This window comes from Molossus molossus, unplaced genomic scaffold (assembly GCF_014108415.1).
Source record: "Molossus molossus isolate mMolMol1 unplaced genomic scaffold, mMolMol1.p scaffold_m16_p_20, whole genome shotgun sequence".
NCBI classification, from domain to species: domain Eukaryota; kingdom Metazoa; phylum Chordata; class Mammalia; order Chiroptera; family Molossidae; genus Molossus; species Molossus molossus.
In genome coordinates, this window is record NW_023425356.1 from 29017753 (window position 1) to 29041384 (window position 23632).

At 54.1% G+C, this 23632-nt stretch overlaps 1 protein-coding gene across 1 annotated transcript; it reads left to right on the forward strand.

The window, feature by feature from the left end:
• Positions 1 to 506: 506 nt before the first annotated feature.
• VANGL2 (VANGL planar cell polarity protein 2) lies at positions 507 to 23315 on the forward strand. Its single transcript, XM_036273059.1, has 8 exons — positions 507 to 601; positions 14355 to 14615; positions 14754 to 14874; positions 16730 to 17337; positions 18090 to 18226; positions 18725 to 18860; positions 21578 to 21809; positions 22605 to 23315. Exons 2-8 carry the CDS (start codon positions 14545 to 14547, stop codon positions 22863 to 22865), a joined length of 1566 nt encoding a protein of 521 aa, XP_036128952.1. The 5' UTR covers positions 507 to 601; positions 14355 to 14544; the 3' UTR covers positions 22866 to 23315.
• Positions 23316 to 23632: the final 317 nt, after the last annotated feature.

Genomic DNA, 23632 nt, shown 5'->3' on the forward strand with positions numbered 1-23632 from the left:
TCGGTCTCTGGCAGTGGGTCGAGGAAAGCGGCCCCGGGGGGGCTGCAGGCTGGGCCAGGCCAGGAGTGGCGGAATCCCCAGGCCTTCGGTGGGGCCGGGGTCGGTGTCCCGCCTCCAGGATCGCGGAGGGCCGCAGGCACCTGGAGGCGCAGGTTGGAGGAGCGGCGGCTCCGGGAACAGCGGAGCCGCAGACAATGGACGCGGCGGCGGGAGGGCGGCGGCGGCGGGAACAGCCGGGAGGCGGCACCGGGAGCGCGCTCCCCGCCCCCTGCACCCCACGCCTCGTCCCCTCCCCCTCCGCCGCCGGCTCCAGATCTGATTCCTGATTCCTGATCCCTGATTCCTAGATACCAGGTTCCGCCATGGGTGCCTGAGCGCCCCCCATTGCCCCCCGGCCCCCTGCCCCGGGGCCTTGAGGGGGCAGAGGCAGCGGTCTGGGACGAAGAGGGGGTGGCCAGGCTCCGGAGCCCCCTCCACACCCCCGCCGTCCGCACTGCCGGGCTGGGAGCGCGGAGTTCGGAGCGACCCCGGGCGCTGCGGATACAAAGGCGCCGGGCCGACGGGGCGCCCGCCGAGTCCACTGGGCAGGTCGCAGCGGCGGGTGAGTGCCGGGGCGCGGGGGCGCGGGGGGCGCGGGCAAAGTTTGCCAAAAAAGAAAGAAAAGAAACAGAAAAGGAGGACAGTCATGCAAGGGGCCAGGGGATGCCCGGCCCCCGAGCGAGCTGGGTGGCGTATGGGGGAAGGGGAGCGCGGGGCAACCCCCTTCCGGTACGCTCCCCCACTGCTCCGCGGAGTAGCCCCCCAACTTTGGAGTCTGGGGAGCCTGTCCAGGAGAGTAGAGGGTGTGTGTGTGCACGAGCATGGGGTTAGCGGGCTGGAGACCCGGGCACTGGGTATGCGGGCCCAGGGGACAGGCGCCGGCATTCCTCTCCCCACTATTTACCCATCTGGGGAGCTGTGGGCTCCGCACTAGTGAGTTTTAAAGGGTTGGTGGAGGACCAGTGTGCACCATTCTTTGTTTTCTGTGTCCTGCAGGTGGGCCCCTGGGTTTGGAGGTGTAGGTGTTTTTCTGTGCCGGTGTGTGCTCTGGGGAAGGGATGTGTGTCTGTGTGAACGAGGGAGGGGTTCAATGGGAGAGAGGTGTATAGGTACGGAGGAAGGTGGATGTGTAGGAGCAGAATGGGGCATACCCGAATAGCTGTGTGTGCCTGGGAAGCAGTGCCAATGAATCTGTTCTCTTGTGTGTAACCTTTGTAGGTGGATAAGTACCAGTGTGTGTGTGTGTGCCCGCCTTAGGTGATGTGTATCTCTGAGTGGTGTTGGGGGTACTACTTCTTGCCTCTGCAGGCAGACTTTCCTGGCAGAAAGCCCAAAGGGAGGGCTGTCTGGAGGATTCTGAGGCTTCTTGGATGTCTCTGACTGGGTTCTAGGGCACTGCCTTAAGTATCTGAAACATCTATGGGTGAGGGTGAGTGGGCCATCTTATGAGGGGCCTGTTTTGGGAAGTGGGTTATTCTAGAAAAGGGTGTGTGTTGTGAGGAACAGGGAAAAGGAGTTCTGATTCCTAGAGGAATTAGAGATTGGAGGAATCAGGGAGAATAAGGATGCTCAACCCGTTATCATAGGTTGGGTTCTAGTGCTTGGAGTGGTTACATTCTTGTCTTTCTAGCCCAAATTCAGCCCCTTGCTCCCCCCATCCTAGGCCACAGTTCTCTTGGAAAGCCATCTTGGAGTTTCTGCTTTAGAGCCCACTAACTGCCCTGCCTCCAGGGTCTGACAGTTCCTGAGGAGTCTTGGGGTCTGGAGTGGATGGAGGCCAGAGGAAGGAGCATGCATGTTTGAGGGATGAGACCCGGTGCCTAACAACTTGGGTTTCCCTCCATGAGGTTGAGGAGGTGTCATGGGAGCTCTGGGGAGGCCATGGATGGGTGGTGTTCACGAGTTTCTGAAAATGTGTGTGTGGTTTGTCACATAGTTTCCCATTTCACTGGCAGGAGGCATGATTGGATCGGGCTGTGGTCTGGAGCCAGGTCTGAGGGTGAGGAAAAGGGGCTCAATTTGTAAGAGGGCAGGTGCTCAAGTTGTGGAAGGGGCAGGTACCCATGTCCCATCATCATAATAGCACAGGGGGAGGTCATATTGCTGGGAAATGAATGTATCTTTTCCCAAAGCAGCAGCAGCCACCTGCTTTCCCTTCTCTTTCCCCTTTTCTCTTTTGGAGTGAAGGGAAGGAGGTGGCACTCCTTGTTTGCCCATTTCACTCTCTCAGCTGTTTTCCTCTTGCTGCCAGAGGTCAGGTCAAGACGCCCAGTTTTAGGAGCTGAGACTGTGATTGGCCATTAGGGTCTCTGGGAAATTGGATTGGAATGTTCTAGTCCCTAATGGGGACGGGCAATTGGAATGTTTCCTCTTTAGTCCTCAGGCTCCCTACCTTTCCTAAGACCCTGGGATAAGAGTAGCGGGAGTTAGAAAATGTTGGGTCTGGGGATAGGAGCAGAGTAGGAAAAGACTGGATTTTTAAAGAATGCACTATTCCCTCAACTCTGACACCTGTTCGATGGGTAGGGCTCCTGTGGCTAGCGTGTGCTTGCATCTGGGACATGTGCTGGCATCTAGGATGGGGTGCTCTGGACTTTGGGCACCTTGCTTGCTCCGTGCACTCTCACTGCATACATATATACTGGTGGGGCACTCTGCCAAGGAGGAGGAATTGTGGTCAGACAATAGGAAGTGCCATCTCTGCAAGTACTTCCAGACTGGACCCAGTGGCCGCATTGGCCCCTATTCCCCCATTTTCTGCTCCTGCTTCTGTTTCCTCTGATTTTTCAGGGGCAGGCCTTTCTGTTGTGTCCCCCACCCCCCCCCCAGGAAGGGCCCCTTTCCCTGGATCTACAGCAAGGCAGCCTTTTATCTGCTCATCTGGTTTCCAAGAGGTCCTTCCAGTTAGAAGGGGTGTGATCTTGACAGAAGGGGTGTGGTTAACAGAAGCTTTGGAGGGAAGAGTTCTGGGACTCCCCTCATTTCCTCTGAGTTTTAGGGACCCCAGTCATCTCCTTAGCTCATTTCTCCTTCCATAGCTCCTCACTTTGTGAGGCCAAAGGGAAGAGTCTAATATGGTTGTTTGGAATTAGTACTTAATAGTGATGTGATGTTGGGGGTTGAAAACCCCATTCCTCAGCCTCGTAGGTGTCTTAAGACACCATCCTCCAACCACAGACAGGGCATTTCTCAAGGAATCCCAGGTGCCCCCAGTGCCTCCTTCTCTGGGCTTCAGCTACTCTTAAATCCTGTTTTTGTCACTTCCTAGTGCTGTGGCCTCAGAGAAAAACACGCAACTTTTTGAAGCCTCACCTGTATAATGGAGTTAAAAATAGGCACTGCCTCTTAGGTTTATGAGTATTAAATGAAGTCGTATGTAGAGAGTGCATCGCACGGTGCCTGGCACATGGGGAGCACTCAGTGGTAAATGGTAGCAGCTGTGGTTCGGGCTCTGCTTGAAGATTGCTGTGGAGAGAGTTCTGGGCTGGAGAGGACAGCTAGGCTTGGTTCTGCTCTTCTTCTGGTAGACCATGGTGGGCACTTCCTATTTGTCAGGCATTATGTGAAGCGCTGGGGATGGAGGGGTGAATGAGACAGGTTTTCACAGAGGAGAAATGCATAAACATGTTGATTCACTCAGCCTAGTGAGTGCTATGTGGAGGTGTGTTCTGGAGGCCACCAGAGCTTAAAGCAAGAGTGCTGGCCCTGGGGTGGGTGTCAGGGAAGGTACATGGAGGAGATGTGCCCTTAGTTGGCTGTTTTTAAATTTTTAATTGAGATGAAATTCATGTAACATAAAATGAACTGCTTGAAGGTGAACAGTGGCGTTTAGTACATTCTCAGTGTTGTGCAACTATGGCCTCTATCTAAAATCATTTTCACCATCCCAAAAGGAAACCAGTGCCCATCAAGCAGTTAGTTCCTCCGTTTCCCACCACACTCTGTGTTTTGTCTCTCTGGGTTTACCTAGTTTGGATATTTCATATAAATGGAATCATCCAGAGTGTGACCTTTTGTGTCTGGCTTCCCTTACTCTGTGTATTCTTTTCAAGGTTCATCCACCTTGTAGCAGGTATCAGATTTCATTCCTTTTCATGGCTGAATCTTATTCCTCAGTATGGATTGCTCTTAGCCGGATTTAAAGGACCAGTTAGGCTGACAGTGAGGGACCAAGGAGGGCACTGCAGGGAGAGGCTGGGCCAGGTCAGGGGTGTTGGTGAACCACATACAACTTGGTTTTATTGGATCCTGAAGTATGCGGTGGGACTTTGCCTCAGTTTCCCTGCCTATAAAACAAAGTCCTATGTGGTTGGTGAGGGTGAAGGAAATAGAGAAGAGAGGCTGGGATATTACTGCCTCTTCTCAGAGTCTGGGTGGGATGGGACTTTTTAACTCTATCTTTCCTCTTTCCTGGGCAGCTCCTTCCTGTATGCATCTACCCTCATCCCCTTGGGTTCCCATCTTCCTGTTCTACTGAGTGTCAACTTCCCTTCTCTCTGAATTGACCTGAAATTCCTCCTCTTACTCTGTCCAGGTGGGTAACCGTGTGCTGCTGGGGGGCAGGTGTGAGAGGCCTGGGAGTGAATCCGGGCCACATCTGCTCCCCTGCAGCACTCCCCTTCCAAAGATCTGACTTGGTGACCTGACTTGGGTAGCCTCCTGTCACCTTCTTATGAGAGAAATGAACCTGCTCAGGGAGAATCTTTCCATCCCTTTCCTCTGCCCTGGGTAGTATCCAGTAGGAGGCAGAGGCCTGCATGGGGTGGGGGCCCTTTGGAAATGTACTGCTGTGCTTGTCCAATGCCCCTGGCAAGGTTGGTAATTACAGATGTGACAGCTGGGAACAGGTTTGGGAGAAGGGGTTGGGAGAAGCGGGCTTGGAATCAGTAGAGCTGAGGTTATCCTGGTAATCAGGGAGGGGCAGTGAGAGGGGAGAGTAGGAAGGAGCTAGGGGCTGGGGTGGGGCAGGAAGCTTGGGGCCCCCTTCCCTGGCCACTCCATACACAGCTGGGCTTAGTGCCTGTAGGAGAGTGGGAGGTGATTGAAGCACAGGCCCTGCTTCACTGTAAGTGCAGGGAGGGAGGGGAAGGGAGAGGCTGGGGGTCCAGGAGCCCTGGAGGAAAGAGGCAGAGAGGAAGAGGGGTATTGGCTGTTTTCTTAGGCAGTGCCTGGGTGTGGTCTCAGAGAGGGGCTGTCATTTGGACCCTGGGGCCAACACTGTAGCCAGAGGTGATTCCTTGAACTCTGGGTGGGGTTTTACTTCTCACAGTGAGGTGATGGGAAGAGGAAGTGGAGGGGATTGGCTGTTCATCCTCTAAAGGACAAAGAGGAGGGAAATAACATTTTATTGAACATCTGTTATGTACCTGATTCTGTGATACTCTGCATAATTATTTTGTTGAAAACTCTTAACCCTCTGAAGTAAGCACTATTATCCCCATTTTACAGGTAGGAAAACTGAAGTTTAGAGAAGGCGAGCAACTCATCTAAGATTACATAGCTCCTAAGTGGCTGTGCCAAGGCTGTGCTAAGGCTGTGCTAACTTCCTGGCTCTTCTGTTTCCCAAAGAGCTCTTTCCATCTTCCCTGACTCTCACTCCAGTTAGGTCCAGTTTTGCTTATCATTGCCTTTAATCTTGAACTTGACTAATTCCCCTGTCTCCTGAAAAGCAGACTTGAGTCCGGTTACCCCTGAGGAGTAGAGAAGTCTACCCCTGAGTGGGGGGATGCCATGGAGTCTTCTGGAGGAACAGAGTCTCCTAAGAGGAGTACTTTGTTGTCACAAGCCTGGGGTACGGCTGCTACCTGGGCAGAACATCTCCTGGGGCAGCCTCTTCCTCTCTGCTGGGCCATTTCACGTAGGGAGCTCCAGCCACCATAGCCCATGGGGCCTTGTTTGTGATTGGGAGGGGCCTGGCCCTCATTGCCTATGGAGGTTTCCAGCAGCCTCCTAACAGTGTCTTTCAGACCCTTGCAGTCTGGTCAGAAGAGAGATGATGTATTTGTGCACGAGTCTGGGGAGGGAGGCTCTGGCTTTTTAAGGTAAGTGGGGGTTCGACAGGAACAGGTGCTGAGCCTGAGGTGTGAATGCAGTAACTAAAAAAACAACCACGTGTAAACAGAGACAGTTTTTTTTTTTTTTTTTTTAATCACCTGCTTTCCCTAAGAATGGAGGTGACACGTATAAGGGGTGGGGGATGTTGGACTTTGTCAGGATGATGGAGGTTGCTTGGTACTTGGGCCTTTCAGCTGGCTTGGTTTTCCTACATAAGAACTGGCCAAGGTGTGATGAAAAGGTTTTCAGAATGGGGAACTCAGGCTTGCCACCTGCATCCCTAATCACAGTGTGTCTCGCACGCACCAGTAGGCCCACCCTCCTGCTTTTCCCACGCAAACCAGCAGCCCCACATCACAGCTGTCTCCATCCACACGCATGCCCGAGGATGGCTGACTCCTCCTCACAAGTAGCTCTCCTTTTCACCTTCTCCTCAGAGGCAGGGGTTCTTGGGGCCTACCAAGTGTCTTATGAAGAGAGGGAAGCATTTTTGTTTTCCCTGAGGGTGGGAGTGGTGTGCACAGGAGACTGGCCTGTGGGCCATTACAGCTTGCTCACCTTCCATTGCCCACCTTCTCTTGTCCCTGCAGACAATTTGGAGGTACCTGTTTTCCTTCTTGGCTCTTCCATAGGGGCAGGTAGGGGCCAGTCCTTTCCCTCAGCTGAGGGAGGAAGCATCTTGGAGCCTGGTGGGTGGGAATTGTGAGACCTGCCCATTGGTGAAAATTAAACAGAGCATCCAGGCATTTAGAAGCCCTGGTTACTTCTCACCAGCTTAGCCCCCATCTGGGACCTGTGCCAGAGGGATTACTCACCTTTGCTACTGCACGCTCTTACCTCTGCCCATGTTCCCTTCCAGACTGAATGGGAATGGGTCTAGGGGAGGCTAAGGAATGGAGGGTTTAGGGGTGTGTGTGTGCGCGCGCGCGTGAGTGTGCATGCCTTTGTGTGTGCTTCTGTGTGCTGTTTAGGGGGGCAGAAACCTTCTGAGAGCTGGGGTGGGGATAGGGGTGCCAGAGAAAGCAGGTCTCTACAGAACCTGCCTGGCCAGGGTGGGTGGAGCTGGGTGGGGCAGGCAGGAGCCCTTCCAGGTTTCAGAGGGAGAATACGCCTGTGGGTGTAAGTGTGTGTCTGTATTTAAGTGTGTCTGTGGATTTGGAGGGTACCCAGTCTTACTTCGGCCTTAGATGGAGGGAGATTAAGGAAGTAGGTGGAGAGGGCTTGGCGCTGGCTTCCCTGACTCCTTTTCAGTTAGAATGCACGCTCAGGTATCCTGGCGAGGAGCCCAGCCCGCGGGCCCTGCCCTGCTCCTGGCACTGGATCTGGAGGTGAGCAGCGGCTCTGGGAGCAGAGACGCTGGTGACCCACGTATAGGCTCTCCCTTGCTCCTCAGCCCTGTGAGGAGAAGGTTTCTGCCCCTTGCCCTGGGGCTGTAAGGGTGGTGAGCTCATGTCTGGGGCTGTCCTGGGAGAGTGTCTGGTGAGCAGGGCTGGAGCGGGGCAGTTGGTGCCAGCTCCTGTCTGTGCTCCCTGGTCCAGCTCTTTCTTCCCCCTCAGCTACTGAGATGCAGCTGTTTTCTCTGGCCTTCTGGACAGCAGTGTCACCCAGGGACACTGGGGCCTTTTTCAGGGTACAGGACAGTATTTGGGGCTGGTCCTGGCCCACTTTGTGGTTTAGTCCTTTTTGTGGTAGGGAAAACCCAGCATGGCCTCCTGGGACCGGTGGCTTGTCCACGGCCTGAGGCTGGATGGGAACGAAGGAAGGAACATCAGGACCCTCAGTCGGGAGTGGAGAACTGTAGGGGCAGAGACCGCCCGTTTGAGGGGAAGGGCTCTTTGGTCTCGGTTGTCTTGACTTTGGCCTATTTACTCCCTGTCCCTTTGTCACTGATGAGAAGAGGGGGTAGGGCAGGAGTCCGAGAACTGTCCCTCTCCTGGCCTTACAGTTTGGGCTATTCCAGAACCAGAAGGAGTCTCATGAAGGGACTGGGTCTGGCTCTGAGAAGAGCACACCGCAAAGTCACAGTGTTCGTGAGGTCTTTCTAAACAGTGGAAGCCAAGAGAGGGCTGCACAGATGTCATCGCCGTGGGCTAGCGGCCCTTTTTCTCCGTAAAACTCAGGGTTGTACCTTGAAGGCTTCTTCCAGCCCAGTGCTGGGACCTGCTGAGTACTGGGTCAGGCCAGTGTCTCCTCCTGAGGGAGGGGATTGAAGAGGGAGCTGGGGAATGATGTCGGTAGTCAGAGGTTTTGGTGCCTCTCTGTTCTCCATGGGAGCCATGTTAGGGGCTGCTTTTCCCCCTACATTGGACACCTTACATCCCCACTGGTGTCTGACAGGGTGGCGTGGATTGGGCACATCGATGAGACTCGGGGAGAAACATGGCAAAGGAAAGACAAGGAGGGGTCTGAAGAGGGACAGGTATGACTTTGAGTCTTTGCTGTGCCTCACTGGGACCTGATGACTTGGCAAGGTGCTCTCTGTCTGAGCAGACGTCTAGTTCCTGGGACCCTGGGCTGGGCTGTGGGGCTCCTGGTGCCACCAGGAGGGAGGGCATCGAGCACATGGGGTGCAACTCATATTGATATCCTTGGAAATTGGGGCTGTGGTGGGGAAGATTAGGGAGCTGGGGGCACCCACATATCCACACCACCCATGGGTTGCAGTGGGGAAAGGGGTGCAGGGCACATGCAAAGACCCAGGCTCTTGTGTGGGAATCAGAGACCTTTAAAGGACAGGGTCCCTAGACTCCTCTGCAGGTGGGATCTGAAGAGGTGGTTACGGCCATCCTCCTGCATCCAAGTCCGGACTTCCCTTGTCCGGACTGAGAGAGGAAAGCCACTTGTTTAAAGAGGTCCTATCAGAGATCTGCCCTGTCAGAGAAACACGTTTGGCTTCTTGTCCTCTTTCTGCCTTCTCCTTCCAGCTGGAAGTCCATTGAAAACCACCCCCCACACCTCCACTGCACTGCGGTCCTGTCCCTGGTGCCTGTTTGTGCCCTGCCCCCTCCCCTCCCACCTCTTCTGCTTTGGCTCCCACAGCACCTTCCCCAGCCCCATCCTCATCTCTGTCTTGCTTCCTTCCCCCATCCCAGGCCTGAAGGAGCTGGGACTGGCTGGTGGGGAAGCCCAGACTGGAACAGCCCAAGAAGGAGGTGGTGACCACAGCTGCCTGCTCCCTGGTCACCGGTCCACATGGGGGTGCCAGCATTTGCCTCCAAGCCCGCTTCCACCTGAACTGCTTCTCCGAGGGGGGCAATGGGGAAGGGTCTTGGTCTGCATTATGGCCAACACCCACCTCCCCTTCTCCCCTCCCCCTAGGGCCTTGCTTCTGCCTGTTGCCAGGTTCTGAGTGTATTTTTTCCAGAGGCCTCCAATTGTTTCCTGAAGAAACCTGATCCCAGAGCACAGACAAAAGCTGGGGCCGCCAGAGGAGAAACCCCATTCTCTCCCCCTTTGTCCCTAACCCCCACCCCCCTATAACCTCCCTTGCTTTGGATACTGGGTATGGGTTCCTGGACCCGGCTGCCATCACCTAGGCAACAGGGGGCTTTGGTTGCCATGGTGATCGATGTGGGAGAAGCTGGGCAGCTGGGACAAAAGCCCCCACATCTCCCCCATCCCTCCCCCCACCATCCCCTTGAGATGATACTGAGACACATTCCATTAATTTTATTTCTGAAAGGCCTTTGGAGGGGAAAAGGGTCTCCCTTTTATGACAGGCTCACTCTCCCTCCCTCTCTCCTCTGTGGTCTCCTTTTAACCCCAGATAATCCATGGTTGGTTTGAGCGGAGGACTGAGTTGAGTAAGTTTGTGTGTCTTGGGGGTGGGGACAAGGTGAAAAGTAATGGGACATATTCCCTTTTACAGCCTGCCACTCCCCTTCCCCCAACCAAGGCCCTCCTTGCCCCACACCAAGTCCGGCTTCCCTTCATTTCCACTTGTTGATCTGATCCGATGATCCCTGCCCCCACTCTCCTTCCTGGGAACGCTGCCCACCCTGGAGACCCTCCAAACCTCTGATTCCTGAGACTGATTATACCAGGGAAACTTCTGCCCTTCTCTTTGCTTACCACTATCCCGCCTTCCAGTTCTCCGGTGCTGGGATTAGTTCCCTGGGTACTTGAGGTGACAGAAATTGTTCTTGGAAATTGGGTTCATTTTTGGTCCTTCTGATTGGGAGGGGAGGGAGGAGCATGTTTTGTCACTTTTTGGGCACCCCGAGTTGGCTTGGTGGGGTGGGAGAAGCAGGCCAGGGGAGCAGGGTTTATGTTAGGTCTTTAGTAAGTAGCTGGGAGAGAGGTAGGCTCTAGGCTGAGCAGCTCAGAACAAAGGGCTGGGAGGGGGCTGGCACCCTTGTCTGGTGTGAAATTTATCTGTAGGGGAAACACAATGGCATTAGCTTCCCTCCTGGGTGTGTTTGAAGTGGTGGTTTTGGTCTGAGGGGGGTGTGTGTGTGTTTGTGTGTGTGTGAGACTTCTTTATTTAGTCATACTAACACCAGGATTTATTTATACCACCTCTTTTCCAAGTCTCAGAGGAAGTGTCTGGGGATTGGAGTATGAGTGATCCTGGAGCCAGAGCATATTAATTGCTTACTTAATTACTAGCTGAGCAGTTTATAAAAGTACTTCTTCACCCGCGGGATCCTCACAGCAACCCCATCAAATATGGATTATTATTTCCCCTGTCTCAAGGAGCCTACCAGATTACAAGATACAGAGAAGTAATGTGCCCATGGTCACAGAGCTAGGTTTTGAATGCAGATCCTTGGGTGCAGATTCCAGATTTTTCTTGCCAATGGCTCTGGCAGATGTGGGTATTTGGATTGGATGAAGAGATGGAGAGTCTGGGTTCTAGTGTCTCTCTACCCCAATGATAGTCCTTTTCCCCTAAATGTCCCCACCCTCATTGGTCTGTAACCTACTTGCTCTCTTTGAACTCCTGGTAAAATTCAGTTTTTAGGTGGAAGATAAAAAAGAATAGGCTGAACCAGCCCTGACCAGTGTGGCTCGGTTGGGCATCATCCAGTGCACCAAAAGGTTGCCAATTCAGTTCCCTGGTCAAAGGCACATGCCTGAGTTGTGGGCTCGATTCCTGATATGGGGTGTGTAGGTGGCGGCCAATCAATGCTTCGCTGTTTCACTCTCACATCGATGTCTCTCTCTCCACCCCTTTCCATTCCTTTCTCTCTAAAAATCAATAAAAGTATTAAAAAAAAAAAAAAGAATAGGCTGAACCATAGCAAGAGAGATGCAAGGGAGACATCTAAACTACAGGGTGAGGCAAAAGCTTTACAGTTGTTCATATGGAAGGTGATACGATGATAATAAATAATAACGAACTGTTTCATGTACTCAAACTGTAAACCTACTTTTGCTCTGCCCTGTGTATTGAGGACTAAACAATAGAGGACTAGCTCAGCTGGTGTGGCTCACTGGTTGAGCATCGACCCATGCACCAAGAGGTTGCCGGTTTGATTCCTGCACATGCCAGGGTTGTGGGCCAAATCCCCAGTGGGAGGCATGCAGGAGGTGGTCAGTCGATGTTCTCTCTCATTGATGTTTCCATCTCTCTCTCCTTCTCCCTTCCTCTGTCTCTAAAAATAAATAAGAAATAAGAAAAAAAATTAAAAAAAGGAAAATCGAGGACTAAAGCAGTAGAATGGGTTCTCAGGGGGAAGAGCCCAAGATGGAAGCTGCCCATAGAGCGATGAACAAGGGCCCTGCTTGTGGTAAAGGTTTTTAGAAAGGTATGGGGTTGGGTTAGAGTCTTATGTCTGCCTCTGTTGCACACTTGCCTTGACATGGGGATATGACAGACATCACTGGACCATGGAGTGCCTCCAGATAATTCGGGTGGGAGGATACATGAATGGACTTAGCATTGATTTCACCCCCCTGCATTCTTTGCCATTTCCCTGAGAGTCAGAGGCATACTCGTTTACTAGTGGGTGTCAGTTACTTGCTCGGTGCCCACCGGAAGGTGGCAGATACCGTTATAGTTCTTATTCGCAAGTTGCCTGTGGTTTAGTTTCATTGGGGAGAAGTTAACAACTGAATAAAGCAAACCCCTTTTAGTTCTGAACATAATCAACCTCTCAGCAGCACTTGATCTGACTGATTTTATTCCCACTCTGAAGAGCTCTGAGCCTTTGGCCTGCTCCTTTTCCTTGGACACATTTACACACTGGGGTTCTCAGGGACCTCTTCTTTAATTTAATTGCCTAGGTGATTCCATTCATTCCCATGACCTTGACGCTCCGGCTTCTGAGTCCAGCTCCTCTGAAACCAGCTGCCCACTCGACTGACTGCCTGGAGGCCATGAACTCAGCATGCTGGGGATGCAACCCGTCGTCTTCCCTGCCACACGTGCTTCCTCCACAGTCTTCCCTCCCTCACAGTGGCACTGCTCTTAGGCCCGAGATCTGGACCCTCTGCCCCACTTCGGCCAGTCCTCACTAGGTCCCGTGGCCCCGGCCACCATTTGTCTTCAGCGTCACTAGTTCTCGCCTCCTTTGCGGCTCTGCCCATTTAAGCCTGTGTGACTGCGGGAGCCTCCTTATGCATCTCCCTGTTTCTACTTTTCCCTCTTGCCGGTTCAGGTCGGATAGCTACAGTCCTTCACAGGCTTCCCGCTGCCTGAAACAAAACCCGAGCTCTCCACGGGCCCCCGGATCCTGGGAGAACCCGGGCCCTGGCTGCCCCTGCAGCTGCCACCTGCACGGCCCTCTCCCTTCCTCGGCTCCACTGGTCTTCTCCAGTTCTTGAAAACCCGAGCTCTCCACGGGCCCCCGGATCCTGGGAGAACCCGGGCCCTGGCTGCCTCTGCAGCTGCCACCTCCACGGCCCTCTCCCTTCCTCGGCTCCACTGGTCTTCTCCAGTTCTTGAAAACCCGAGCTCTCCACGGGGCCCCGGATCCTGGGAGAACCCGGGCCCTGGCTGCCTCTGCAGCTGCCACCTCTACTGCCCTCTCCCTTCCTCGGCTGCACTGGTCTTCTCCAGTTCTTGAAAACCCGAGCTCTTCACTGCCCTTGGCTTCCCACGTGTGACTCTCTGCTCCACGGCTTCCTTTCCACTCTGCCTGGTAAACTCCTCTCCTTCAGGCTCAGGTGTTTTCTCAGAAAGACTTTCCAGAGCCGCCCAATTTAAAGTAGCCCTGCCCTGCTGGTGTGGCTTATCGGCTGCATCAACCCATGGACCAAGGGGTCACTGGTTCGATTCCGTTCAGGGCACATGCCTAGGTTGTGGGCCAAATCCCCAGTGGGGGGCATGCAGGAGGCAGCCAGTCGATGTTCTCTCTCATCGATGTTTCTATCTCTCTCTCCCTCTCCCTTCCTTTCTCTCTAAAATCAATAAAGAAAAAAATAAATAAATAAAGTAGCCCCTGCTCCCCAGTGGTCTCTCATAGTTTCCTTGTCTTCTCCTTCCATCAGTACTATCATTAGTCATTTATACTCACCTGTTTACTTGCTCAGTGCACGCCTCTCCTGCTAAACTGTAAACAGCCTGTTTCACTCCCCGATACCCACTGCGCACAGTTCCTAATGGCGCCCCAGGAAGAGTTGATGACTCATAGCAGGTGTCCAAGGGAGAGTGGAGTTCAGTCATAAGTACTCAGTGCATGGGGATGATTGGCGGGGTTGGGGGGAGAGGGGAAGATAGAAGATTGGGTGCTAGAGTAGTTGGGGGTGGAGTGGGCTTCTGAGAAGGGCTGGGGGCCAGCTCTGAAGAATGAGCAGGATTTGGGTGAGAGTTGGGGAAGAGGTGGGAGGGAGAGGTCATTGTCCTCTGCAAAATTAGAATGTGAAAGTGCGAATGAAAGATGCTGCCTCTCAGCCCACAGCTGGCCAGATAAACTCACCAGGAGAGGCCCGGGATAGTTTCTGGACAGAAGTCGCTGCTTCCTGCTCTCTGGGGTCTCCACTGGTCCAGACTGTCGGCCTGGCCAACATTACCCTCTCTGAGCCTCAGTTTCCCTGGCTAGGAAAGCATTGCTCTGGCTCTCCCCTCCAGGGTTGGGTCACTCTGGGAGGCCTTTGCTGACATCTTCCCTCCACCCTGAGCCCTTGGCACAATCCGGGGGGGCTCTTTCCAGGATGCAGGGCAGGAAGAGGAACTGGTCCTTTGGATAGAGCAGGAAACTGTTCGCAAGCAGTGGCCAGGCTCACCGCAGCTTACTGCGGCTGCCATTCTGGGATGGTCTTCCTCCCCACCCCTACAGGAGCTCAGCTACCCCTAACCAGCTGCTTTCTCTTCCCAGGAGCGTCGCTTGATTTTCTCTGAGACAAGCCCACCTGTCCAGCAAAATAGAGTCCCTCAGGGTGACGGTTGATTTCCTGAAGGTGCCTTTTGGCCTGAAGAAGACAGTGCTGAAGGAGGTGGCTGTGGGGTCCCCCCAAAGGCCCCAGCCTGTGGCCCTGGAGCGCTACAAGGCACGGCGTTCAGACGCCATGGACACCGAGTCCCAGTACTCGGGCTATTCCTACAAATCAGGCCACTCCCGCAGCTCCCGCAAGCACAGGTGACACAGGTGGCAGAGGGAGGTTGGGAGTGCTCCAGAGGTGGGTACGTGCGGGGGTGGGGGTGGGGGAGGGCTGCTGGAAAGACCCAGGTCCTCCCCTTGACCTTCTGTGCCTGTTCCCCTGGCCTCCTGCTGCAGGGACCGACGGGACCGACACCGTTCTAAGAGCCGAGATGGGAGCCGTGGGGATAAGTCCGTGACAATCCAGGCTCCAGGGGAGCCCCTGCTGGACAATGAGTCCACTCGAGGGGATGAGCGGGTGAGCGTCAGGGGGATGAGGTGCAGGTCAGGTGTTTCCGGACTGACCCTGGGGAAGCTGGAGGTCCACCAGAGAGGGGAAGGGCCTGGAAGGCTGATCCAGGTCTGGAAAGGCATGCTGTGTCTGTCCCAGGGTCAGATCCTGCTTCAGTGGAATTGAGGGAGTTTCAGTAGAAATTCCTTTGGAAGCAGCAACCTCTTTCGTCCTCATCTCCAGAGAGGTGGGGGTGACCTAGGCTATGTAGTGGGAACTCCCTGGTTCCTCTGGCCAATGCCGGTCAGTCGGGCTCCTGGGAATCTAGAGTAGGAGGGCGGGTGCTGGATGGGGCGTGGGAATGTGGGCCGCACCGAGTTTTTCTTGCGGCCTTAAGATGAGGGCACTCTGGCACCCTCTGGTGTCGGCCCGTAGAAGAGCACCGCCTGGGTGTTGGGTGAAGGAGGTGTGGGAGGAGTGGCTGGAGAAGGGGGCGGGAGGAGAAGTGAGGCTGGGGCTGGAGCCTGGGCTGGAAGAGTTCCCCAGGACAGAGATGCTGTGGCCCGCTCTGCTCACCTGCTAGGGAGGTCAGTAGGCAGAACACAGTGCAAAACGGCAGAGCTGGGACGTGAGATGACTCTAGGTTGCCCGTGTCTCATTCTTCCTCTTCTTGGGAGCATCTTACGGGGCTGGAGACTCCCAGCTCTTTTTTCCTCACAAGAACTCTCTGTGACTGACATTGAGAATTCCTGGGTCTTGGGGACAGATCCATACAAGATGGAAATGTTTTTTCTCCCTCTTTCGCAATCCTGTCTTCTCCCTGAGACTTGGCCTCCTGGGTTCTTGAAGTGACCCTGAGATGTGATAGGCCCACCTGCTGTTGGGAGGAGTTCCCAAGCCTTGATCCTGGGAAAGGGTAGGTGTTGTGTCTGGGGGTCACACTAGGGCAAGGAGTGGACCCTGTTCCTTGAGCTGAAAGTGGTCAGTGCATCTGCTTTCTGTCTTCAGATCAGACTCTTCTCTTGGCCTTGGGGGAGGAGCCTCCTCAATCTCCTAGTCATGGGCTCTGCCAGGTGGTCTCTCATGTGCCCTGCCCCATGTCTCAGTCCTGGATCCCCAGTCCCGAGTGTAGGCTGTGGCTCCATATCCCCACGCTGTCCAGGAGTGAAGAGCATGGCCACTGATGGCCACTCGTAGTCTTGGGGCTCCTCCGTGGGATGGCCTTTAGCCTCTTCAGAGAAACAGCTTGAGTGGACCACACTCAAAGGCCTCTGGGGACCTCAGCCTGTCTACCCCCTATTCCAGGAACAGGCAGCCCCTGTGCTGTGGGCATGTAGATGGCCCAGCAGAGCTGGCTGGGCAGACACAGAGCCAGAGAGGCCCTAGTCTGCACCATGTCCCCACACCCTGCACTGATCATTCTCCTTTCCCCTGGTGTCCCCTTTTCTTCACCACGCTGCTTTTGTCCTGTCAGTCCCCTAGTCAGAAACCTCCAGGGGCTCTCAGGGCCTGGAGAACAGGTTTCCTTGCTCAGCCTGGCGTTGCAGGTGTCCTGCCTACTTTGCCTGATGAGTGTGACCTCAGGTCCCAGTCATTGTCTGAGCAGCGCCCTCGGCTTCTCTCTTGTGCCCCTGCTCTGAGGGGCATCTGTGCATGTGCAGTTTTTTCTGTCATGCTGACCAGTGTGAAGCTCCCCAGGGCCCAGGTCTCAGATGTCTCTTCTTGCAGAGGCCAGGCTTGGACACAGTGGAGCTCAGTCTGAACCTTGATGGCTTCACAGTGGCTGACTACCCTCTCTCCTCTCTCTTTCTCCTCTCCATGCTTCCCTCTCTGTCTTTCCCCCTGGTCCTTCCTCCTGTCCTCTTCACCGCCGTTGCTGCAGGATGACAACTGGGGGGAAACGACTACAGTAGTAACAGGTACTTCAGAGCACAGCATCTCCCACGATGACCTCACGCGAATCGCCAAGGACATGGAGGACAGTGTCCCACTGGACTGCTCCCGTCACCTGGGGGTGGCCGCCGGCACCACGCTGGCGCTGCTCTCCTTCCTCACACCACTGGCTTTCCTGCTGCTGCCCCCTCTGCTGTGGCGGGAGGAGCTGGAGCCCTGCGGGACGGCCTGCGAGGGCCTCTTCATCTCCGTGGCCTTCAAGCTGCTCATCCTGCTGCTGGGCAGCTGGGCCCTGTTCTTCCGCCGTCCCAAGGCCTCGCTGCCCCGTGTCTTCGTGCTGCGTGCCCTGCTCATGGTGCTCGTCTTCCTGCTTGTTGTCTCCTACTGGCTCTTCTATGGGGTGCGCATCCTGGACGCCCGGGAGCGCAGCTACCAGGGCGTGGTGCAGTTTGCGGTGTCGCTGGTGGATGCCCTGCTGTTTGTGCACTACCTGGCGGTGGTCCTGCTGGAGCTGCGCCAGCTGCAGCCTCAGTTCACACTCAAGGTTGTGCGCTCCACCGACGGGGCCAGCCGCTTCTACAACGTGGGCCATCTCAGGTATGGGCGCCTGGGCGCAAGCACATGGGCATGGGGTGGAGGCGGGGGGACTGCAGGGCCGGGGGTTGCGATGGTAGGGCTGGAGATGGTGGGCTAGGAGGGCCGTGTGGGAAGCAGTTCAGTGCTTGGCACACAGTATGTTTTTAACGGTTTGCTGCTTGGTGCGCAGGGTCCTGAGGCAAGGTGGGTGGGAGTGAACGGACGAACAGACAGAGAGATTAGAGAGGATGGCCAGCGAGGCGGAAGTTGTGGCACAAACAGGCTTCGGGATTGCTTGTCGATTTCTTCTGTGGAGGCGCAGCCTCCAGTGAGCACAGGGAGAGTGGTCAGTGAGCTGAGCTGGCCAGAGGAGGGACCCTCGGAGCAAAAGGTCATGAGGAGAGCTCTTCAGCCTTCCCACCCACACTTGTGGGCAGGATGCTCCCCACTGTACACAGTGTCAGTAGCACTTCCTGGTCCTATAGGAAATCTTGGGGGGAGTCCTGAAGGGGAGGAGTGACCCTTGGCTGGGGACCCAGGCCCAATGCCCTTTCTCCCCTGGGCTTCAGTACGGCAGGGAAGGACTAGGAGGCCCAGCCCTGGGGAAGGCGTGGGAACCTGGTAAGTAGACCTCAGGCCCTGAGCCAGGCTTCTTGGAAGCAGCTTGTCCCCGTCCTGTGTCCTTTCCTGCCCTACCAACCTGCCCTGATGTATCCCTTCCCCTACGCCCCTTGTCTGTCCCTCTCCCTTCCCCTCCTGTGTCTCCCCCACAGCATCCAACGCGTGGCAGTGTGGATCCTGGAGAAGTATTACCATGACTTTCCTGTCTACAACCCTGCCCTTCTCAACCTGCCCAAGTCCGTCCTGGCCAAGAAAGTGTCTGGCTTCAAGGTGTATTCCCTCGGAGAGGGTGAGCGGCCCTGCTCCTCAGCCCTCCTGGTCTCTTCCCAAGCAGGATTCCAAACCATCTCCTCCCCGTTTCTCTCGCACCCTCCTTCCCTTGCTTTCTCCTTTCCTCTGCCCTCGTCCCAGCCTCTTCTGTTCTGTCCGTTCCCTTGATTCCAGGTGGCTGGTCTTAGCTGCTGATCCTACTTGCTGTCCCTTTATGCCATGGTGTACCCCCCCAGTCTGGCTCCTTGCGTCTGCTCATCAGCTCTGGTCCTAAGCCCTTGGCTCTCTGAGCTCCAGAACCTCCTGCCCTGGCGAGGAACAGCTCTGCCTCCAGTGCCACCGTGTTGTTTCCTGTGGGCCCCTCCCAGGAGGGGCACGAGGGCTGGGGACAGGAGGTATCGCTGGGGGTGGGCACAGCTTCCTCAGGATGTGTCAGGCTGCTGTCTCCAGACTTCCTGGAGTGAGGAGCAAGGCCATGCTCCAAAGTGACCATCACCTCTCTCCTGCTCCTGTGCAGAGAACAGCACCAACAACTCCACGGGCCAGTCGCGGGCTGTGATTGCTGCGGCAGCCCGGAGGCGGGACAACAGCCACAACGAGTACTACTATGAGGAGGCGGAGCACGAGCGGAGGGTGCGCAAGCGGAGGGCCAGGTAGGTTTGGGGGCACAAGAGAGGAAGACCAGGTTTCTGTAACTACTGGAAATAGATGAGTGAGCAGTGATAAGGGTGTGGGTGTGTATTCGTGTTCTGTTGCCTCCAGAACAAATCACCACGAAGGCAGCTCTGTAAATCAACACACATCTGTCACCTCACAGTTCCCTGTGTCGGGTGGGGTTCACTAGACCTCCGTGCAGGTCTCACAGGCTGAAACTTGAGCCTGGGTTGTCTTCCTGGCTCACTGGTTGCTGGCAGAACCTTGTCACCTGGCCTTGTAGGCAATTCACAACACGCAGTCTGCTTTTTTCTTGAGGCCAGTGGGAACAGGTCTTCTGCCACCAGCCCGAAAAAAACTGCTTTGAAAGGGCTCATGTGTTAAGATCAGGCCCACCATAGCAATCACATGTTTTATTTTATTTTTAAATTATGTTTTTAGCCCTGGCTGGTTTGGCTCAGCGGTTAGAGCATCGGCCCGCGGACCAGAGAGTCCCGGGTTTGGTTCCCACTAAAGGCACGTACCTTGGTTGCAGTTTGTCCCTGGCCCTGGTTGGGGTCGTGTGGGTGGCAACCAGGCAATGTGTCTCTCTCACATTGACATTTCTCTCTCCCTTCCTCCTGCTCTATCTGAAGATAAATGCAAAAAAGGGTCCTTGGGTGAGGATAAAAATATATATACATATATTTTTTAGTGATTTTTTTTATATACAAAGGGAGGAAGAGAGAGAAACATCGATGAGAAAGAAACATCAATTGGCTGCCTCCTGCATGCCCCCTACTGGGGATCAAGCCTACAACCCAGGCATGTGCCCTGACCCGGAATCTAACCAGGACACTCAGTCGACTGAGCCACACTGGCTGGGCAATAACAATCTCGTATTTTAAAGTCAATTGATTTGGTGCTTTAATTTTATCCTCAAAATGTACTGAGGTTATGGAATCACCAGGGAGTGGGAACCTGGCAGAGGTGAATGGGGGCATCTCTGAATCTCGCTTACCACAGGGACCCAGTGAAAGGATGTGAACCTCCCCTGCCACAGCGGGGGCTGAGGCTGACGAGACCCCCCAGCAGACCTTAAAGACTTGCTCAGCAGATGGTACATTATATCTGCAAAAAATGAGGGTCTGCTGCCATATCTTGGTATTCTTAAAGGCGGTTTTCACTTCCCTGTTTTGCTCATTCACATTATTATATGAATGTAAGTCACACCTCAAGGATCATCTATGGTGCCTACTGGTGCCATGTTCCACCTGGGTCTGTCGGGGTTTCCCTAGGGTGGAGGAGACCTCAGGCTCCTCCTCCCACACAGATCTCCAGGTCTCAAGGGAGGAAGGTAGCCTTTAACCTGTCCTTCCACAAGCCTGGTGTCCCCTGCAGTAGATCAGAGATCATCAGTCCCATTTCTGCAACATTCCAGCATGTTTCCAGTGGGCATAGAAGACCCTCGTGGGAGGGAAACTAGAGAGGTTCCCTGCCCCCTTACCTTCTGCCTTGCCTAAGGTCTTCGGATCTGCACAGCCACCACCATTCTTGGCTTATGGGACCCTTTCCTTCCCCATTACCTGGGTTGCAAGCAGAAGAAAACTCTCCTTTGGTTCACCTGAGACAAAAGGATCATTTCAAAAGGAGCTTTCCCGAGACACTTAGGAGAAGCAGAAGAACAGAGGAGCAGTTGATACACACAGGTGCACACATTCACTTAGCCCAGCGTCCCGCTCCAAGCTACTTGAAGGGCTTCTGAATATTGGTGTTGCTTTGTGTGTCTCTGCTTTTAATGTAAATTGGCTTATTTTTCCTGTTTTCTCCCTTAACACTGTTTTCGGAGATTCACCGGTGTTGCCTACAGCATCCAGCTTGTTGTGTCCTTTCTCTGCAGAGAGTTCATTGAATACTCACAGCATCCTAACCAGTATTTGGACTGTAGTCCTTTTCCTAATTTTTTCATTTTGTTGGATAAGTAATATTTTACTAACATTTTAAATATCTCTAATTACTAGCAAGTGACTAATATATTTTTTCAGCCTTTTAGGCCTCCTGTGAATTGTTGTTCATCTCCTTTGCCCATTTTTCTGAAGTGTTCTTGCTTTTTTCTTCTTGATTTTTGCAAATTCTTTGCATCCCCTCCAACTCCACCCCAAGAGATGTTCATTAATGTTGTCCATGCTGTCGTGGTTGAATAGAAATCTGTCACTGTGATGTAGTTATATCTGTTCATTTTCCCCCTTGAAATGTGATGTGAGCGTCTTATTTAAGAAGGCTCGCCCTGGCCAGTTTGGCTCAGCAGTTGAGCGTCGGCCTGCGGACCAGAGTCCCAGGTTCAGTTCCTGCTAGGGGCACATACCACAAAAAAAAAAAAAAAAAAAAAAAAAAAAGAAGGCTCTTCTTAGGCTGGCTGCAATGCTGGTCTTTCCCATAGCACAATTCCTAGTTGTCTCTGGGTTTGACATTAGAGTGCCCTTTCTGAGTCCCTGGGCTGTGCTCATTGAGCTCTACAGCTCTTTCCTGTCCTCAGTGGGGAAAAGCCCTCCCCTTCCACCAATAGCATATGCTTATGTGAATAGAAATAGTCCCCAGAGCCCAGCCCTAGGCTGTGGATGTGTTCCTATTGCTTCCTCAAGAGCACAAAGACCTGACCTTGTTCTGGCTACCAGAGGGCAGAGTTATGGGGAAGATGAGAGGTGGGTGTCTGGTTCAGACCCCTTTTGTCCCCCAGGCTTGTGGTAGCGGTGGAGGAGGCCTTCACTCACATTAAGCGGCTGCAGGAAGAGGAGCAGAAGAACCCCAGGGAGGTGATGGACCCCCGGGAGGCAGCCCAGGCCATCTTCGCATCCATGGCCCGTGCCATGCAGAAGTACCTCCGGACCACCAAGCAGCAGCCTTACCACACCATGGAGAGCATACTGCAGCACCTGGAGTTCTGCATCACACACGACATGACGCCCAAGGTGGGCCTGCTCTGCCCTCGGAGTCCTTCTGCTTTTCCTGCTTCTGGTCCCTTCTTTTCCAGCTCCCTTTCCCCATATTCTCTCTTTTTTTCTTACTCTCCACCTCCCACCCCCCATCTCCACCTTCTTATAGTCTCTTCTCTCATCTCTACCCCATCCATCCCATCTCTGCGAAGGGTAAAGTTCTTAGTGGTGAGGAGATGCGGAAGCTTTGGAACTGTTTTGGGAATGGCTGATACCTATTTCTCATCTCTAGAAGAGCTTGAGATTTCCAGATCTAAAGTCCCACAGTAACCCCTTCACCTCCACCAGGTCTCTTGTTCTTTTTGAACCATTTTAAGCCATCACTCATCCCTCAACTCTACTTTCTGGACTGGCTTCCTTGGGGAATGGGTGACTAGGTGTTTAACCATGACACCTCTAGCTTTCTGCTGGTGCAGACCTGCTTGTCACCAACCACGCAGCTGGATAGAGAGGAAGGAGGAATGCGGAGGGCTTGCCTGGGTCACTGCATGGTGTAAGTGGGAAGAGCAGAGGATGAAGGTGTCAGGAGGGCCAGGTTTCAGTCCTGACCCCGCTGAGCCACGTCAACCCTGTGGGCTCCCACTTCCTCATTTATAAAGCAAGGGTCTGAAGCAGGTGATCTCAGGCGTCTTCCTCTGTGACATTCTACGATCATATGCAGAGTGAGCTGGGGCATGTTGGTTGTCTTTGGAAGCTGTGTCCCTAGGGGATGCAGGATGGTGGGTGGGAGGGTGGGAGAGCTTCCTACACAGCTGCCTCTCTCCTGCTCAGGCCTTCCTGGAGCGGTACCTGGCAGCCGGACCAACCATCCAGTACCACAAGGAACGGTGGCTGGCCAAACAGTGGACACTGGTGAGCGAGGAGCCAGTGACCAATGGGCTTAAGGATGGCATTGTTTTCCTGTTAAAACGCCAGGACTTCAGCCTGGTGGTCAGCACCAAGAAGGTTCCATTCTTCAAACTCTCCGAGGAATTTGTGGACCCCAAATCGCACAAGTTTGTTATGCGGCTGCAGTCTGAGACCTCGGTGTGACTAACAGCGGTGGGAGTGGGAGACGGGGCTCCTGGGGCGGTGGGAAGGGTTGGATGCTCAGGCCCAGCCCCTTTCCTGCAGCCCCTCTCCCTCTTGCCAATTTTTTTTTTTTTTTTTTACTTAAATTAACTTACCCTTACCCTGTCTCTTCCCCTCTTCCTCATTCACCCTATGTGAACCCTGGAGAGACCATCCTGGTTCCCCTTTTTCTGCCCCCCTCACTTTTGTATCTTTCCAGGCCCTGCAGGAATCCGTGCCTCTGTCCCTCTCCTCTCCCCGGATGACTGTCTTTTCTGAAAGTGCACAGGGCTCTCCTGAGCCCCCACTCTCGAACCCAGGTTCTTGTGGCTGTTCTTTCCAGTGGCTCCTGAGAAGTTGTCTCTGGGGGACACAGACATGACTTCAGAGAACCACGGTGCCAAACTCCTCCAGGGCAGCAGTTCCCTGAGTCCTCCAGACAGCAGGTGATTCGCCCCTCCTGCTACTCCATCTGTAACAGATCCTGAGTTTTTGGGGCAAGGGTATACCCGTGTCCTCCCACACCACCCAAAGTTATGGGTCCCCTGCCAGGGTTATTTGCTTCCAGCTGTTAGAGTCTCCCACATCCAGCCACACATACTCAGATCAAGGGAAGATCCCTTCTTTACCCTGAAATCTCCACCTTCTGTTTCTGACTTGTATGGTTACCTGCGACCATGGGCAAACTGAGGGAGAAACCATCTGTGACCTCCTTTCCTGGGTCCTTTCTTCCTATGGCTCTTTCCTAG

Coding starts and splice junctions, on each gene's coding strand:
- VANGL2 (XM_036273059.1), top strand. CDS start 14,545: ATGGACACCGAGTCCCAGTACTCGGGCTATTCCTACAAATCAGGCCAC. Junction 14,616..14,753: donor CGCAGCTCCCGCAAGCACAG/GTGACACAGGTG, acceptor CTCCTGCTGCAG/GGACCGACGGGACCGACACC. Junction 17,338..18,089: donor TACAACGTGGGCCATCTCAG/GTATGGGCGCCT, acceptor TCTCCCCCACAG/CATCCAACGCGTGGCAGTGT.